Source organism: Narcine bancroftii, chromosome 2 (assembly GCF_036971445.1).
Source record: "Narcine bancroftii isolate sNarBan1 chromosome 2, sNarBan1.hap1, whole genome shotgun sequence".
Lineage (NCBI taxonomy): Eukaryota > Metazoa > Chordata > Chondrichthyes > Torpediniformes > Narcinidae > Narcine > Narcine bancroftii.
Window position 1 is genome coordinate 51,451,472 of NC_091470.1, and position 20,247 is coordinate 51,471,718.

General features: G+C 38.3%; 1 protein-coding gene across 13 annotated transcripts in view; it reads left to right on the forward strand.

The window, feature by feature from the left end:
• The window catches only part of dph6 (diphthamine biosynthesis 6), a 307,319-nt gene that overhangs the window by 124,510 nt on the left and 162,562 nt on the right, over window positions 1–20,247 (forward strand). For all 13 annotated transcript variants that reach the window (XR_011351225.1, XM_069916657.1, XM_069916656.1 and 10 more), the window contains 2 exons: window positions 15,697–15,758; window positions 18,677–18,771. Coding sequence is in view for 12 of the 13 variants with exons in the window: in XM_069916657.1 (XP_069772758.1) it covers window positions 15,697–15,758; window positions 18,677–18,771 (157 nt within the window). In the remaining variant the exon portion in view is untranslated. The remainder of the gene's footprint in view (window positions 1–15,696; window positions 15,759–18,676; window positions 18,772–20,247) is intronic.

Here is a 20,247-nt window from a genome sequence, read left to right on the forward strand (position 1 = left end):
ATTCAATAGTTAGCTTCCTGATATCTGCATATCCTGCATACTGAGTATCGTCAGCACCCTAAGATTGATATAGACTTTGTTAAAGCTGGGCATATTCTAGTAAAACACTGACTTCAAAGTTCAAAGTCTGGCCTTCATAATTGATTTTGTGACATGATTTGTAAAATTTTATGCCATTTATGTTGAAGTTGTGCATTTTAATTTATGTAGTGTAGCCATTAATTTTTCTTCTTTCTTTTTCAATCTTTTTATTGGTTTTAATATATGCAAAATACATAGTAGTACATATAGTAGTGATAATAAAGTAAGTTAATATTAGGTTACAAGTATCAAGTAATGATAAACAAGGTACATAAGAACCCATGTTATTAAATGGAAAAAAGTAAAAGAATAAAAACATATTTCTAAACTAATAATCAAACCCCACCCTATGAGGGTTACTGCCCAAGTTAAGGAGTCCACTACTAATAATATTAATAACAATGGAGTCGAGAATATAAACAAAAATAATTAATCTGTAAGTTTTAAAAATAATTGAGAAAAGAACCCCAAAGAGAAAGAAAGTTAAAATCCATTGTAGTAATAGAACACCTAAATTTTTCTAGAGACATACATGCCAATCACGTACAATGAGTAGGAGTAGGAGGGACAGCATCTTTCCATCTCAGCAAAATGGACCTTCTAGCAATGAGGGAAGCAAAAGCATGGGATTGTGAAAAATCCATTGGCCCACTCACTCCAAAGAGTGAGAAAGGGCTCGGAATCAAATTAATATTAAGAAATAAAGAGTGAAATACCCCTTGCCAAAAATTAAACAGAGAAAGGTATAGCCAAAATATATGATGCAACATGCCTTCCTCAGTTATGCATTTTTCACATTTAGAGGTAACATTAGCATAAAATTGAACTAACAGAACCTTAGAAAAGTGGGCTCGATGGGCTACCTTAAATTGAATTAGAGTGCCTAACACAAAGAGAAGATGAGTGAACACATTTCAAAATAGAATCCCATGTAGTTCTGGAAATGGTTGTTGAAAGACATTAATTTTTCTGATAGAACAGGTAAATTTACTCAGCAGAGTATGCAATGTTCAAATCCAACTTGAGTCTTCTTAGGTTTACTTTTATAAACAAAATACATGGCATTATAACATTTATGAGCAGTCCCATAATGATAAAAATTATAGATTTTAATTTCTTTTAGATGGAAAGAAGAGTTAGAACTGTACTTGAGATATTTCTAAATTAAAAATGAATGTGTGTCAAGTGAAATTTGTTCAAATTGCTTTGGCAATAGCTAGAAAATGCATTGCAATAACTCGGAAGTCAGATATTGATTTGGGAATGGATAGATGTCATGCAGAAGTCCAGAATTGTATTCCACTTGAGAAAATTACTTATAATTTAAGAGATAAATACTATACATTTTGGAAAATATGGTGCCCATATTTACAAAATGTGGGTATTAATATTTAAATGAATTTCGAACATTCCCTTTCTCTTGTAGGTCTCCATAAGATATCAAAAAGTGAAATACTTCTGTTGTGGTTCTCTTGTCCTGTTCTTTTTCTTTTTTTCTTTTTTTACATTTGTAGGGGTTTGGAAGGAGGAGGATGGGGGGGTTGGAGGGGGTTTCTTCTATTTTACTTTCTTTTTCTTTTTCTATATTATATAATACCACATGTATTGGGATTGAATTTGAAATATTATAGATGTTTACTTTGTGATTATAAATTTCAAATAATGTACATTAAAAAAGAGATATTTTAAGCATTCATTATCACCATAATAAATGATAATAAAATGTCACAAACTAAATCTGAAAAGAGAAAAATCAGTATGTGTATTACTATTGCAAATTTAAAATGATCTATTTGTGAAGGTAAAATTTTTTTGGAGTAAAAACTCAAAGATGTGGAGAAACTTTACCTTCTATGGACTCTGCAGAACCTGCTGAGTTTCTCCAGCATTTCTGTGTTTTTACTACAATTGCAGTGTCTGCAGACTTCCATGTTTCACAAAATTTTCAGTTAGTATCATATAGCATAGGCTATATTCTTGCCAAACTGTAGGAATGAAATCAGCTTCTCTTGGATGACTTTGTGTTCTTTTTTGTAAGTTCCTTTTTGAGACTATGTTCTGAAGCAATGTTGGTTGTAAAATTCAGCTGCCATTTAATAGGGTAGTGATCTATAATCTTCTCCACTGGTGCACAATGGCATTTTTCACTGAAAGAAATCTAAAAAGGTGTTTTATGATCATGGTTTTCCTGTCATGTAATACAATGTGCATGCACACTGAAATTCTTACTTGCTGTAGCCGAACCATTACTTTGTTTAAAAAAAGTAATGCAGTAGAAGTCCAAAAATCCAGATGCCAGAAATATGGCCCACACGAGAATCCAGACTTTTCAAAAACTCTCAAAATTTTTAAATTTAGCAGGTTCTGTGTGCATGCATAAATGCCACAAATGCACAGTGGCAACAAGCGGTCACTTTATTTTTTTCTTTAAAACTGCTTGTTTTGATAAATGAAGCATGTTGCATTTGCAAATCAATAAACTATCAAAATATACCTGTTCATCTCATCTTTATTCCTTTTTAAATTTGAATTTTAAAAGTACTGCCTGAGAATCCAGAAAATCCAAAAATCCAGAGCTACCCAATACCCGAGAAGTCCGATTCTTGGACTTCTACTGTATACATAATTGAATTAAAAAGAGACAATAAATACAAAAGATAGATACCGTATATTTTGGCATATAAGTTGATAGGCAGATAGGTCGAACCCCCCCACCTTTTTTTAAGCCTCATTTTAATGGTTTTATGGTATATCTGGCATATAAGAAGACCCCCACTTTTTGGGCTGTCCGGGCCTCCCAGGAACAACCCAATTTTTTAAAAAAACACCCCAATTGCAAGTAATAAAGCTGTAAATTAAGAAAGTAAAAAATAACTTTGGCCTACTGGGTAGGAGCAACGACACCCCACAGAGCTGGAGCGGTGACATGGTGCTTCCAGTGGGAGCAGGAACCTCGGCCTACCAGGCAAGAGTGGTGACGGTGACATCAGGGTCCCAGGTAGGAGTGGTTAAGGCAGCTCCCAGCAATGGGGAAGAGTCAGGGAGTGGCGGCACTGGCAGTGGAGAAGTTCTTCCAACATCGACTTGTATGCCAAATCAAAGTCGATCTGTTTTTTTTTGGTGAATTTAAGGTCTCAAAAGTATATCCGTTGTATAAGTCGACCCCCATTTTTGAATGATTTTTGAGGGTTTTACAACTCAATTTATACGCCAAAATATACGGTAATAAATATTCACAGTTGTCCGAGTGCATAAAAGGTGACTTTACAATAATCCAGACAGCCAAAGTTCAAATTTCTTGTCAGCGTACATATATGACATCACATACGTTTTGTTGGGATTGTATCAGGATCGGTGGGCTCACGGAGCAATGAGTCCAGGCACAAGTTCACAGCCAAGGTATACTTTATTGTACCCAGAAGGGAATTAATAAAGGGAAGATGCCAAGTGATACTCAATACTCAAACTACTAATATAACTAGATATGCATTGACATCGGGCCCGGTAGACTTTGATACCATTGTCTGCCTATTCTCTGCACAGTACGCAGTTCAATCACTGTTACGGTGTAAGCAGACACACAGAGTGTGATGATCCCCAACACTTGTGACAGTTTATCTCTCTCTCTCTCTCTCTCCTCCCCTTCTCTCTACCCCCTTTCTCTTCTCTCTCTCTCTCACCCCCTCTCTCTCCCCCCTCCCTCTTGCACATGCACAATTCCACAAGATAGGGACTTCCACACACTCCTGATTCCCCGTACCAATGGGGTGCAGCTCACTGTAAGTATTATTCTAACACACAATTACGGCCCAATTAAGTGTAGTGCACACCTTAGCTACGACTCCTCCAGCAACATCCACAGCTGTGACCTGGTGTAGAGCCATGTTCATGGCTAGAACCAAAAGGCAGAAGAGAAAGAAATAACTGTTCCATGTGTTGGACTTCATAGTGTTGTGAGCTGGGTGTCTGGCCCAATGATGGCACTGAGTTATTCAAATGAGCCAACAGTAAGGTAGGCACAGGTAACTGTACTTGAACCTGGTGGTACAAGTCTTATGGCACCTATACCTCTTTCCTGATGACAGCAGTGAGAACAGAGCACATCCTGGGTGGTGTGGATCCTTGATGATTGCTGCTGCTCTCTAATGGTGGCATTCAACATAAATTTTCTCAATGGCAGGGAGAGCTTTGCCTTTAATGTACTTGGCTACGTTCCCTACATTTTGCAGGGCTTTCTGTTCCGAGGTATTGGTGCCTTCTTACTAGGCCATAATGCAGCTGGTCAGCACACTTTCCACTACATATTTATAGATGTTTGCCAAGGTTTCTGATGACATACCAAACCACCGCAACTCTGAGGAAGTAGAGGCGCTGACGTGCTTTCCTTCATGATGACATTAGTATGCTGGGTGCAGGAAAGGTTCTTGATATAGTGACTCTCAGGAATTTAGATTTTCTCACCCTCTTCACCTCTGATCCCCCAATAATCACTGGATTATATGCTTCTGGTTTTCCATTCCTAAATTCTACAATCAGCTCCTTGGTTTTGGTGACATTGAGTGAGAGGTTGTTGTTGGTGCACCATTCAGCTAAGTTTTCAATCTCCCTCCTGTATGCTAACTCATCACGCCATCAGCAATTTGTAAATGGGGTTGTTGTCGTACTGAGCCGCACAGTCATAGATGTAAAGCGAGTAGAGCAGAGAACTAAATATGCAGCCCTGTGGTGCTCTGGTGCTAATGGAGATTGTGGAAGAGATGATCATGCCAATTCCCACTGATTGGTGTCTGCAGGTGAGGAAATCCAGAATCCAATTACCTAGTAGAGTGTTGAGGCCCAGTTCTTCGAGTTTGCTGATTAGTTTTGAGGGCATGATTGTGTTGAGTATTGAACTGTAGTTAGTAGAGCATCCTGATGTATGCATCTTTGCTGTCCAGGTGTTCCAGGGATTTGTGAGGAGCCAGTGAGATGGTGCCTGTTGTTGTGGTAGGCAAATTAGAGCAGACCCATATCACTGCAGAGACAAGAGCTGAAATGCTTCAACGCCAGCCTCTCAAAACACTCATCACTGTGAATTTGAGTGCCACTGGTCAGTCTTTTAATGGTGTCAGAACAGTCCATAATTAGTTTAACTAAGGGAGATTTAACAGCCTGATAGCTGTTGGAGAGAAACTCTTCTTGATAGAGGTGCTGATCTTCAGACTTCTGTACCATCTGCCTCATAGTAGCAGTGAAAAGAGGTTGTGACCAGAGTGATTGGGATCCATTATGATGTTGGCTGCCTTCTTGAAGCAGGGCCTCCATAGTTGTTTTCAGTGGATGGCATCTTATGCCTGAGCAACTCTGCATTTGGATTTCCTTAGTTCTCCTTGACAGTACCCCCAAAAGAAAGTAGATGCGCACAAGTGAAGTGCACATCCTAATATAGATTCACTTCAATCAGATAATTGTCACATCATCTGAAAAGATTTTAAATGATTTGAATTGATGAGATTTTATTACTTTGTTGTCACCAGTGATTGTGTTGTAAAACCACATATCATATATGTCGACGTATAAGATGGAATTTGAATCATAAAAATGTCACCCTAAAACCAGGGGTTGTCTTGTTCGCCAAGTAAAAAATCCGAACCTTAATATCCTATGGCTTATTGTGTTCCCCCTGGCGATGGAGAACAACATAAACCGCTTGCATAACTCCTCTGGTCCTACCACTAAATATTTTTCTCCTGAAGCTTACATTTGAGAAGCTGGATTAATAGTAAAGTTAAATTAATACAATAAAAATGTACTATAAACCCGTCCAACATACCTTAAAATAACAGCACAGCAAACAAAGCTAAAAGTCACCATTTGCAAGAGCCAACAAACAGTAGACAATCAGCCAGGGTCCCAGGTGTGTTCTTTTTCCACTGCCTGGCCAATCACAATAAATCTCACAGTTACCAGTACTTTTAAAATTTGAAAGTCGTGGTTTCTTGGAAAGGCTCAAGTTTTCACTCCTTCATAAACAGCAGCATTAAGTGCTAGACGGGGTGGTATTATACAGTGAGTATAGCTTAAAGCCTAATTTCAAGTGGAAATTCTGGGGTCGTCTTACAGACCCAGTCACCATATACACTGAATAAAAACAAAAGAATTTGGAGGTCAGGCAGCATCTAAGGAAAGAGAACCAGAATTAGCATTCCAAGGTCAGAAAAGACCTGTCATCAGAACAGGAATAGAAAGATATGAAAGGTCATTTTAAGTTGTAAAAGAGGTGGTGGAAGGAATTGATAGGACTGAATTTGACACCAAGTTAAATGGATTAATGGGGGTAATAAAGAATTGTTGTGCATTAATAACAGCAGGCCTGTTGGACATGACCAGCAGATTAGATCAGGATGGAAAGAAAAACTGAGCTGTTGTCACAGATGAGTGTTTCTCTCAATTGCTGTGTTTATTTCAGATTAGTACAGCTTTGTAGATATTCATTTGGATAAATGGAATATCTTTACATGCCTTTTTATGATTTATTGCTAAGAAGATAATAAGGTTAGATGATAGGCAATGATTTAAGTGCCATTGCCATTACCCACCATGCTAGGTTCTTTCCTTCCCCACCTCTTCCTTTGTTGGACAGCTGCCAATGTATTTTTTTGACGTTTTATAACCAATTTTGTTCCTCCTTCTCCTGCAGGCACAGTTTGTTCTTGGAGTGCAATTCCCTAAGTGGTAGTTCCATCATCCAGCCTCGAAATATCTAACCCAACGGGCCATTCTTTGTACTTAGAGGATTGGGAGAGGGTTTAATAATGAATGAATCACAAGATTTTTTACATTTCAGCCTTGGAGACATTTCTAGTTCATGTACATACTAAGTTAATGTTCTAAAGTTAATTTCAGCAAGAGGATCTTAAATTCATACAAATCTCATACATTTAACAAGGTCCCTCATTGTAGGATGATACAGAAGATAAAGATGAATGGGATCCATGGTGAATTAATACTTTTTATTCAGAATCATCTTGCTCAAAGAAATTATTCATTTTTCTGAAAGACAGATTCAATGCAAATTAAAACTCCAGGTGCAGTGATCAGTGAATTCATTTTTTTTTTCAAATACACTTTCTGCATTGTTTCATTATAGTCATGCCTTAAATGTGTAACATTGAAATAGTTTTATTGTGTATGATAGGAGGCAGCATCCAGTTGATCTGGAACATGGACATTGAGCTGGAAATTTATCATTGGGAACAAACTTGATTCCTGTGGCAGGAATCAACTAGAGTTAGGAATTTGCTGCTCTGTAAAGTTGTTTTATATGGACGAAGTTCTGTTCTCTTCTACAAAAAGGTCAATGAAATTAAAAGTTCACTGAAAGCTGAATTCTTTTAATTTGACCTTAAATCTTTTTTTCTTTGGCTTGGCTTCGTGGACGAAGATTTATGGAGGGGTAATGTCCACGTCAGCTGTAGGCTCGTTGGTGACTGACAAGTCCGATGCGGGACAGGCAGACACGGTTGCAGCGGTTGCAAGGGAAAATTGGTGGGTTGGGTGTTGGGTTTTTCCTCCTTTGTCTTTTGTCAGTGAGGTGGGCTCTGCGGTCTTCTTCAAAGGAGGTTGCTGCCCGCCGAACTGTGAGGCGCCAAGATGCACGGTTGGAGGCGAGATCAGCCCACTGGCGGTGGTCAATGTGGCAGGCACCAAGAGATTTCTTTAGGCAGTCCTTGTACCTCTTCTTTGGTGCACCTCTGTCTCAGTGGCCAGTGGAGAGCTCGCCATATAACACGATCTTGGGAAGGCGATGGTCCTCCATTCTGGAGACGTGACCTACCCAGCGCAGTTGGATCTTCAGCTGCATGGATTCGATACTGTCGGCCTCTGCCATCTCGAGTACTTCGATGTTAGGGATGAAGTCGCTCCAATGAATGTTGAGGATGGAGCGGAGACAACGCTGGTGGAAGCGTTCTAGGAGCCGTATATTGTTTACAATTGGCATTATGTCAGCAGAACACTGCCTTACACATTACAGAATATAAAATGCTGTTGCATGAGTGGTACAAATGCTATTGGAAAGGATACCCAGAGATAGGGTTTTATGCATTTAGAAAGACATAACTTGATTAGGGACAGTCAGCACAGCTTTCTGCAGGATAATCCTTACAAATTTAACTGAGTTTTTAAGGAGGGGTCGAAGGTGGTTGATGAGGGTATGTACTTCAGAAGGGATTTGACAAGGCCCCTCATGGTCCTCCAGAAGATAAAGATGTACAGGATCCATGGAGAATTGATAGTTTTTATTCAGAATCATCTTGCCTAACGAAGATAAAAGGTAGTGCTAGAACGGTGCTATTTATTGGAGATATCTCACAGGGATTAGCGTTGGGCTCTTGTTTGTGATCCATTAAAAAATACAGATGAAAATGTAGGTGAGTGGATTAGTAAGTTTGACACAAATATTGCTGGTAATGTAGAGGTCCATTAAAGTGAAAGAGTCCATGAAAAAGCATCGGGTGGTAAAGAAGGTGAAGGGCACACTTGATTTCATCAGTTGAGCATTAACTGTAAGAGTGGGGGAGTCATGTTGAAGGTGTATAAAAATTTGATTTGGCCCCACTTGCATCATTTCTGGTAGCTGAATTACAGGAAGGATATCGAGGCTTTAAAAAGGGTACAGAAGAGATCTACTAGGTTGCTGACAGGATTCAGGGGTATGAACTATACCAGGGGTGGCCAAGCTTGTTTAATGTAAGAGCCACAAACAATAAAGATCAGTTGCTTGACAGCCGCAGGACGCGAACAAAATTCACACATACGTTTTAATGTTACATGCACATTTTATTACAAAAATTTTACATAGATTTTAAAAAATGCATATATGCAATAATATTTATTCATGCCTGCAGTTTTTAAATGTTAATTTGTATTAGTTTCAGTAATCACAAAGAGACAAATATGTAAAAAAAGTAAACCAAAAAAATTAGAGATATTTTAATCAGATTTACACCTTACAAAATTAGTCGGGTGGCAAGAGTCCGGCAGCGTGAGTTGAGCAAGGGTGGGGGGGGGGGGGGGGGGGGGGGAGAGAGGCCAGCAGCGTGAGTCGGGCAAGCGAGGGGGGTCAAAATTTCTAGAATATTCAAATTTTCCACAAGCTGCATATTAAAGGACAAAGAGCCACATGTGGCTCAAGAGCCTCGGTTTGGCTGTCCCTGAACTATAAAGAGAGATTGAAAAACAGGTTGTTTTCTCTGAAGTATTGGAGGCTGAGGGGACATGTGATAGAATTACATATAATTATGAGAGGCATTGATAGGATATATTGTATAGCTGGATGGTTTGCAGTGACATTAAGGTTCTTATGCGATGAACAAATACATATTTTGCTGCAGAAGTCGCTGGATAATGATCAGCATTGAGAAGAGTAAGTTTTTATACTTGTTCTTTAGCCTAGGGCACTGAGTAAAATGAATTGCTTTCCCAGTTCATGTTCAGTAGCTGAAAATGGAGAATGAATTGAGCCAATTAGCTTTTTTTTGTAGCAAAGGTAGTTCCAGAAGGTACAGTGATTTAAAAAAAAAGTTTAAAATGCATCTTCAGTTTTTATGAAATAATCCACCCAAAATTTTAGCATCATCGTCTTATTGTGGCAGATCCTTAGGTTTACTTTGGTTTTGTGATTCGGTCCTGGCTGATGAGGCTGTTTGTAGGAATTGCAGACTTCTTTTTTGAATATTTTATTTTTAATTTTCCAAAGACTCATATAAATCCAATAAACAAAATATTACCTTCTCTTTCCACATATGATTTACAGAATCCTTATTTCCCCCTCCTTACTCGCTCCCCTCCCTATCCTTTAAATTATACAAATACCACAATACAGTATAAAAATACAAGAACCACATAAAATACCAACAGAGACAATAATCCTTCTCAAGCATACAGGACCCCGGGTGTTAAATAAAAACAGGTAGGGATAAAACACCCATCATCTGTGCCACATTCCCCATTTCATACTCTTAATCCTTTACCTGCTGGGATGAATTGTTTCTTTCCTCTTATTCAGGGAGGGAGAGGGTTATGAATTATGTCTGTGCACCTATATGCCTCGGATATGGTTGCCACACTTCAACGAATGTGTCCCATCTCTTCTGTAAATTGAAAGTGATTTTCTCCAGGGAAGTGCAACACTGTATTTCCATATTCCATCGCACAATATTTAGGTGGGAGTCGGACTTCCACATAACCGCTGAACACTTCCTAGCTACTAACAACACGACCTTCACAAACTGAATTTGGTGTTTGGACAGTCTAAACTGTACTTCCCCAATATTCCCTAGAAGGTACAACTCTGAATCCTGTGGAAAATCCACCTTTGTCATTTTTTTCAGTTTCCCCCAGGTCTTCCCTGATCGACCTCATCCTTGTACACAGCCAGATGGAGTGAACAAAGGTTCAAACCTCCACACTGCACCTGAAGGACATTTCAGAAATTGAATTGCAGACCTCTTCATAGATGGGCCAGATGGTTGTGAATGGCAGGACGAGAGTGGGTAATCCTCCTTCCAGAGATAATGCAGGGCCTCTGTATTATTATGTGCTCCCATTTTTCAGTCCATTTTCATTTGTGTGGGACAGTCACTGTAAGAGAACAGATTTAACAAACCCTGCAGATTTTGGAGCGTCTGTGAAACTGACTGCAGGCTGAAGACAGCATATTCCTAAATTGGATACATTTGAAGAGAAGCAAGGCAGTGTCCATAAAACTTAGGTGCAGAGACCATGTGACCAACAGATTAAGACTGAGTACACAGTTTTTGCTCAGTGGCCATTTTAAGGAGACAGCACAGGAGCAAGGATCTCTTGGAAGAAATACTGTGCTGGATTGGCCTCATGTGTGGACAATCTGTCTGATTTCCCCCTGTCTATTTTTGAGGAATGAGAATACCTCTCTGTGACCAGGTCACTTTTGTTCAGCTGACCCATAGAAAGGGTTCTGAAGGCAGAAGAAATACTGTGTTTGGATAGTGACCAGAGTCACTTGAGTTTGGCTGACTCTTGGAAAGGGTTCTGGAAGTTTTGTGAGCATTTATTTGCTTTGTGTCCCCTATGCTAAAGAAGAGGGGAGTTTTGGTTGTCACTCATATTAAAAGGACATTTCACTGGAAACACCTCAACAAAGATTTCATGAGTTATAAACATTCTGTCACCTCTAGTCTTTTCCATCCACTTCATGAACTGCTAATTTCATCTAAAGCCTGTGTGTCACATTAATTTCAGGCCTATGTGTCAATAATGAATTTTCAAAATTGAACTTTGAACTGCCTTCTGAGAATTGTGGCTTGGGGTCTTCCACACACACACCAGTATACTCACATAGTTGGAGGTTAAATTAGATAAGTGTAGATAAGTTAGTTAAATTAGATAAAGTGTTGTATTATTGTTTATTAATAATTTAAAATATTATTTTAAATATAACACCATCGGGGATCATTTCTATTGCTGCTGTGTTTGTAACACGATAAATTCAGTGCATGACCCTGGGGATCTCAATGCTACTCCTCCATTTTGAACAGTCATGTGCCAGTGATTCATAGGAGCCAGTAGGAAAGTAGCATTTCTTCAAGTAAATAAGAATAAAATAGTAGGTAAAAATAAGTAAGTTTAAATTGTAAAACTAAATGTTCTCTGGAGTAACACATAATCCTTTGATGAAGATAGGAGTGCCTTGGTTGTGCTTTGCTTGTAGCAGCTGTTTGAATAAAATTGTGTGAAACAGCAATGGCATTGCCCAGGATAAAGAGCTAATTTTTTTTTTGTTTGTTTTTTTTTATTTTTTATTTTTCACACTATAAATCATATTGACCAAGATACATCCAGACATTTTTTCTCTTGGATATATACAGTGTCATTTTCTCCCCCTTTTTCCCCCTCCCTTCCCTCCCTCCCTCACCCCCTTTCCCATTTATTTGAAGTTCAATCTATAAGATACATTAAACCCGTTAAACAATGTTGTCACTTAATAAAATAAACAAGAAATTTTACTGAGTCAGTTCTTTTCCTTGTCTTCTCCTTCTGTCATTTTAGGTGGTGGAAGTCCATGGTAGGATTTCTCTATTGTATTTCATGAATGGCTAGTTGATGCTACTTGGAGTTGGGGTGGCGCTCTAAAAGTGTTTCCTTATCCCTGCTTAGTAAGAATCACCCTGGTCAAAGATTTTGTGTGTAAACTTGGGGCAGGGGAGTGTTCATTATCTAACATGTTAATGTTCATCTTTTGAGTGGCTCCTTGGAAGGGGAGGAACCAGCAGATTCAGTGACATGTTAAATGTTTTCAAAGAATGTGACTGAAAATAAAGCAAAATGCTTTAATGTTTATATATTCATGCAAGTGATTTTTGACCACAGTATTATTGTCTTTTAAACTGTTTATTCTTAATGCAGGTATATTAGACATTGTAAGAGTAATTCTCAAGGAACTGGAAAATATACTTAGCTGACATCTACCAGTCCCCATAGGTGCCAGATACTAAGGGTTTTACTGTAATAAATATAGGACAATAAAATAAAATGTTCATAGTTGATCAGTAGTGCATAAAAGTTTGGAGTCAGTACAGATAGATGATTGTAAAGTAATGTCATGGTGAGAGTAGTATGAGAAGGTTCAGGAGACTGATTAGCTGTTGTGAAAAAAAGCTATTCTTGAATCTAGAAGTGCCAGACTTCAGGCTTCTGTCTGAAGTTAGCAATGAGAATAGAACATGGCCAGAGTGATGGGGTATTTTATGATGTCACCAGCCTTTCTGAAGAACATCCTCACATTACTCTCTTCAGTGACTGTGAGTTTGGTATCCATGATAAACTTGCCTGTCACATTCTGCAGCTTTTTGTATTCCTGAGCATTGAGATTCCCAAGCTGGCTGCAATGAACCTAGTCAATATATTATCCATAGTCCATCTGTTGAAGTTGGGCAGAGTATTTAGTGATGTGCAGAATCCCCTCAAACATTTTTGCAAATCTGCTGTCAGGACATATGAACATGGCCTGCACAATGTAACCAACCCAGTGTAACTAGGACCTCAGTACCAGGGATGTGGCAGGACAGGCAGTGAAATTCTTTTGTTTATCCCTCTAGTGCATTTGGAGAATTTTGCAGAACCTGGATTGGTGATATTTTTTGAGGATTGCAGGTTGTCCCAATGTCAGAAGAATGTAGGAGTCAGGGATCACTTTTGGCCAATAAGCCATGAGTTTTGTGCCATGCTCGATCAAAAAAAACCTCTTTCTCCAATTGATCAAAAACTCTGTCAACACATTGAAGGAGGTGCACTTCTTCATCCATGTATGCCTTTGCTGAGAAGTAGTTCACTTGTCTGGGAAGCTCATGACACCTGGGGCTTAACATGTTTCAACTGAGAAATAAACTGCCAACAATTTGAGCTGATAATTGCATACATTTGAGAGTTCTTTGGGAAGGTAATGAGATCAATTGCTTGCTAGAGAAGCCAAAGTTGGTAGAGAACAAAATCAATTGCTTCCACTTCATTTTAATACATAATATAAGAATTATTTATCTTGCTAATAATGTATCGTAATAGCCCAAGTTCCTTTACAAGAAATAAAGGAAAACTTTTTCACAAACACACACACACACACACAAACACACACACACACACACACACACACACACAAACAATAATAGTTAATGGTATCTTTCTAAACATAGGAAATTTCTTATAAAAATGAGTCATGAAAATATCAATAAAATTAATTAATTAGAGATTGGGTGACAGTGAATATGCATATTAACATTTTTTTCCTACAGAGGTGCCCCTGAAAGATTAAGATTGAGAAACCCATGATCCTGGGAACCCTATGAAAATAGATACCCTTCATTGGTACTGAAATTCTGACTGATTTCATATTCCCTCATTCAATCCTAAAGAACTAGCATCGCAAAATAAAAGCTAACAGCACAGCATCTCTGAGGCTGTGGACCTCACAGTTTCAAGCATTGACAGCTCCCTGTCAGAAAATGAATGCTGTAATGATTGAGTAATGTCATTGAAACCTTTATACATTATGGACTGGGACTGGGACAAATAACCAGTTTTACAGTGAATTTAAGTTTATTGCAGAAGAAGCATACTGCACAGCCCTGAAATATTTTTCCATGAATGCAGTCTTTCCATTTGAATGTTTATAACAATATGCAAAATTGTCTGATTAGAAATGTAAACTGAAGACAAGTATTGAAAAAAAGACTGATTCATGATTTATTCTTTGGAATTGTAATCCACAGAGAGCTGTGGTGTCACTAAATCCTTTCAAGGCTGAGATTATCCAATTTTGTCCAAACATGGTGGGCATATTGGGGAACATTTTATGCTTATTGCAATGATCAACCATGGTCTGACTCAGTGACGAACTCAGAGAACCATTTTTCTACTTCTGCTCTTCTTTCATTTATTTTAATGACAAGTCCTTATCTTTTAAATTGGACAATGGTTTTCAAGATTCAATTTATTATCCTAAGTCATATTACATGAAATTTCTTTTTGCCTGCTGCAAGGCAGACAGATTTGCCACCGGCAGGAATTGCCTCAGTGCCTCTTATTGTCAGAGAGAGAAAGAGGTCCCCAGAGTCTCCGAGTGTCCGTAGATTCACCTCCAGCACTTCCATAGTCAAAAAGAGTCCAGTTCAAACCATTGGCGACCTGAACTCCAGATCTGAACCTCCGACATGGTCAGGAACCCTTCAGCACCCATGACACCTTCTTGCATCCTGGATCTGATACCTGGTACCCCTCCAGTTAGTCTTTCGAGTCAGTCTTCAGCAGTCTGCAGACCGGCGCGAGTTTCTTGACACCAGTCTCCAGCAGCCGACAGTTTCCATGGGTTCCTCGCCTCAAGTCTCCAGCAACTCACCTTAACCGCAGAGCCCCCTCACTGGTCCATCGCCATGATCATCATCCCCACAGGTCATCTCCCCTTCTCCTTCTCAGACAGTGCATGATCTTCCCGTTCTCTGGTGCCCTGTTCCAGTCCTCTGCTTCGCGAGAGTCTGCAGCTCCTTGTGGCTGCTGCCGATTAATAGGCATCATCACCATCTTGGGCAGAGACACTGTGGTGACAGGATTTCAACTAAAACCACTGTTGGCTCCCTCAATGGGCCAATCAAAGCCCATGCAGAGCTGATGGTAGTCATCTGGGCTGCTGGACCCTGCAGGAGCACTGCATCTCCACTCTCTCACTCCCCACGGGTCTGCACCAGCAGCAGTGCTGCTGTTACGATGCCTCAGTGGCTCTGGCAATGCCGCCATCACTTGCTAACAAGTGCTTTAATGTTAGCTCTTATCAGATGATTATCCTAAATTTGCCTTGTGCTTTTACCATAAAAAAAACCTGTTTTATTGAGTTTTTTTTAAATAGAATTACTCACAGACTGAAGCTGATGGTGGTCATTGGAGATCAAGGCTGTGCCCATTTTATTTTAGTGTATTAAATCTGAATTTTGTCTTGTGGCTGACCTTTTTTTTAATTCTGGTTTTCTTTGGAGGGGGAGAAATCTTGAGATGCATTTGAAATTGGTTTTCAAAAATTTTCCATTAAAACACACTTTTAATTGGCAGGTCTTGATCCTGAAAAACATCTTGGGAAAACTTTGGATCAGATCGAACCATATCTCAGGCAGGTAAGTTCCTTTCAAATACTGCAAGAAAAGGAGATGAGAAATGGGAAGTTTCTGTCCAATTTGTGCAACCAAACTGCTACCAACTGTGAACTTACATTAGTAAAGGGTCTGAATGAAACAAGAATTTTGTGTGGATCTCCAGCAGTCAGCTCAACTTGCCTGAGATCATCTACTGCTGAACATACTGGTCACAGCTAACCACAATGAATTGCAATCTCGAAGCAGCCTGCCAAATGTTGACTCTTGGTCTTAAATGTTCCTCCTTATTCAGGGCATCAGAAAGCTAGAATAGACGATGTCTTAGAAATTTTTTTCAATTAAAATCTAACATCTTAAATGAATCTCAAGTGACATTTTGTTTTGGCTTTCAAATAGAATTTTTTTAATGCTTTTTGATTATCTTAAGATCGAATCATTAAAAACCCTTTTTGACACTTTGAAAGTAAGTGGCTGGGAGTTGAGAAAACATTTGGTGAGTTCTCTTTGGTTCAGAAGCTGCAATTATTGCAAGTATTTTATCCTGTTCAGACATTAATCAATCATTGACTTTCACTCCCTGATGTGGACTAATCAGAATTTATCATCAGGAACAAATCATGAAATTTGGTGTTTTGCAGCAACATCATACTGCAAACATTCATATAAACCACCTTATAACAATAAATTTAAAAAATAGTGTATGAAAAAGTAAGGCAGTCTCTTTGCTTCATTGATTATTCAGGAATTTGATGTCAGCAGCAAACAAGCTGTCCCTTGTGCCGCTAGGTGTTCATTTTTAGGCTCCTGTACCTTTTTCCTGATGGTAGCAGAATGGAGAGGGCATGGCCTAGGTGGTGGGCGTATTTGAGAATAAAGGCTGCTTTTTTCAGACACCGCCTCTTGTAGATGTCCTCAATGGAGTGGAGTCTAGAGCCTATGATTTTGCAGGCCGAGTTAACAACCCTCTGGAGATTTTTCTTGCCCTGAGAGTTGGCACTTCCATACGAGACAGCGATGCCACCAACCAGAATACTCTCCACGGTACACCCGTAGAAGCTTTCAAGAGTTGGCAAGCCTTCTTCATGATTACGTCAACATGGAAGTTCCAGGACAGATCCATGGAGATGTCGACACCCAGGAATTTGAAATTTTTAATCCTTTCCACTACTGAGCCCTCAATGAGGACTGGGTCATGTTCCCCTGATTTCCTCCTGAAATCCACAATCATCTCCTTGGTTTTGCTAGCATTGAGCGCAAGGTTGTTGACATGACACCACTCAATGAGCTGATCTATCTCCCTCTTGATGAATCTTATCAAGTCTTGGGAGAAACTTTTCCAGATTTGTTTGGTGACTAGATAGGTTGAGTGCCATGGACTGGAGTTCTGGCATGGAGCCATCTTGAATTACATTGAATTGAGTGATTTATGGAACATTACAGCAATTAAGTCTCTTCCAAGGCTCAGTCTGTTTTTCCCTGTATTGACTGAGCCTACTCAGGTGTAATTAAAGAATAAGAGTCTGTGACTGGTGAAGCATGGAATTCCTCTGGTTAAAGAAGATTTAAATTTTCTTTGACTGTTAATAAAGTTAAGCCATCCATTCTTTATTGTCCTTGTGTTAGTCTCAAATGTCTTTCCGAGCTCTGAAAAATTCCAAAATTGGTGCCCCTGTATTTTAACCTACAGCATGGAACTTTGAGATTACAATGTTAAATATCAAAACTAAAACAAAGCATGCAGCATTTCATGAAGATGATAAAGTGCAGAAATTACTGGTCAGGTGAATGACGTGGAGCTGTTGGAAAAGGAACCTAGCTAAGTCTTCTCTTGGATCATTCCATAGTTTCTAGATGCCATCATTTTTTAAAGGGAAGAATGCATATCAGTTCAAAATGCCTTTGTACCATTTTGTACTTCAAGCTTATACACAGTAAGGAAATGTGTTAATCCAAAAGGCTCCTTGAAGAAGGGCTCAGGCGCTGGCAATATATCTTTATCTCCTACGGATGCCGCAAGACTGACTGAGTTCCTCCCGCATTTTGGTGTGTTTTTACTAGAATGACAGCACCTGCAGACTTTTCTGTTTCACTCTAAAACGTACTTAATTCCATCTGTGTAGACAGTTGAGATTGTTCCAAGGAAATTCAAGACTTTTGTTTTCCTGAGAACTGGTCTCTTTAAATCACAGTGCTCCTCTTTTTCAATGATCTTAATTTTCTTCCAAAGGAGAAAGATCATTTTCCCAAAGTGAAAAAAGGAAGCTTGAAAGTAAACTTTCCCCCTTCAAGTTGTTTGCTTGCTGCTGAATTAAAAAGCTTGGGATTTGCTGGAAGATATGTCTTCAAAGCCACTTTTTGTATGGGTTGTTTATAACCATAAATGGAGAATGATGATGTCAAGATCATTGTTTGTAGCTTTCCTGTGATTCTTTACTATTTTTGTTGTCTGATTGATTTTGGGCTTAAACCCAGCTCAGTTGGAGCATATGCTGAAGCCATCTCATCTTTCCATGCTTCTGCGCAAGATAACCCAATGGCTGCACATTCTGTGCTGTCATATTTTATGAGGGGAATTGAGAAGATCAGACCAGATGATAGAGAATTTTGATAACAAAGACGTGTTTAATGTTGAAGTTGTATTTTTAAAATATTCAAAATTAATAGCATATTTGAAGACTGCATGTGGTGAGAAATGTTTTATTATTCTATGATGCTATTGATATGTGGAGTTCCTTGCATTTAAAAAAACCTTTGGGGTCTGTCTAAAATAGTAAAGAAGAAACATGCTGATCGTCAAAGTTAAGGTAGTTCCAGTTTTAAGTATGTATTTGTAAGGGCAGCAGAAATTAAACTCTTTCATCATTTGCAAGTAATATCACTGCACTATTTTCCTATAGTGTGAAGCATTTACTCACAAATAGATGCGTCTGTCACTATAGATTTCTCAGAAGTATGGAGTGCATGTCTGTGGAGAAGGTGGAGAGTATGAAACCTTTACGCTGGATTGCCCTTTATTCAGGAAACGAATTGTTGTGTGAGTTATTGTTACATCAGTTAAAAATCTATTTCAATTTATTCATACATTTTTTAATACTGGCTAATTCGACATGGAACAGCAATGCTTATTGACAGATTTGTCTCTGTTTTGAGAGCTGTTTTATGGGAATTTATACGTCATAGTCAAGATTATTGCAATTTCACAAATATAAAAATATATTTTTATTTGCTAAGTTTATAAGTCTGTTTCAACTTGAATAATTCTCATCCATAATTTTGCATCAGTGATATATTACTAGGATTTTAATTTTACGACTTTAATGGTAAATATTGTATACTTTAAATTCAATTTTTGTACCATTCTCGAAAGCAATAATTTTATTCTATCTTGAAATAATTATATAATTATATTTTTGGCAGAGCATTGTTTTTTTAGTCCCAGCATATAAATCCATTAGGTTTTTTTAAAAAAAAACAATTTTGATTAGTGTTGTGCCTCGTAATTGCAAAGATTTCTATTAAGTCAGTTTTAACAATTACTGGAAGCACAGAACTTAATGTACAGAGAAAGGAAAGGCAGCCTTGCATCAGCAGGTGGATATTAGATTTAATTTGTATTTTTAAATACAAATTAATTTGTATTTTTGCAGGAGGCAAATATAAACTATATAAAATATATAGTGGCCTATATATAAAAAAAGACATCTGTTTGGGGGAAAAAAAAATAAGAATGAGAAAACTAAGGAAATTACTTTGAATATAAATGGCCATCAGAGATGATCTTAACGGAAACACCTTGACTGAGCTCCTGTTAAATTTTAAAAATGGCTATTCATCAAATGTGTGGTGAGGTGCTGTTTGTTTTTGTTTTTAAAAAACCATAATTTTTAAGGTGAAACTACAAATAGAAGTGAACATTTGCATGATCAAAACTATCTTTCACTTCTCAGTACACCTTCTTAAGAAACTCAAGTTACAAAATCATTGAACTTCCATATCTCCCTCCAGTGATAGCTGTTGGATTATAAGGTAATTAGCCCAGGGAAATTGCCTCCTTCAGAAAAACTGGATAAATATTTAGCAGAAAAAAATGAGCCAACTAAAATTTTTGGACGCTTTGCCAAAGTTTTGGTATTGACCAGAATTGTGGCTGAATTGTCTCCAGTACTCAAAGTTACATGCTTCTAAATCCAAATGCCAAGTCAACAATTGCTTAGTCACATTTAAAATTACAATGGGCTAGTTGTACAATTTAAATTTAATCCCAAATGACATTCTTTTTGAACGTTGTGTGAGAGGATATGCTCCATTTAATTTTCTGATCACAATGGTTTTACTTCGGATAAAACTTTTTAATATGTTTTTAATACATTTTGTATAAGATTCTGGTACTATTCTGCCTCTTGTAAAAATGTGGAAGATTTTGCTTCCAACCTACAGTTGTGGAGCTGCCTAATCCTTTCCTTATTCAATTCTTCCTCCTTAAGTCTGCAGTCATTGTGTCTGCCAAGTC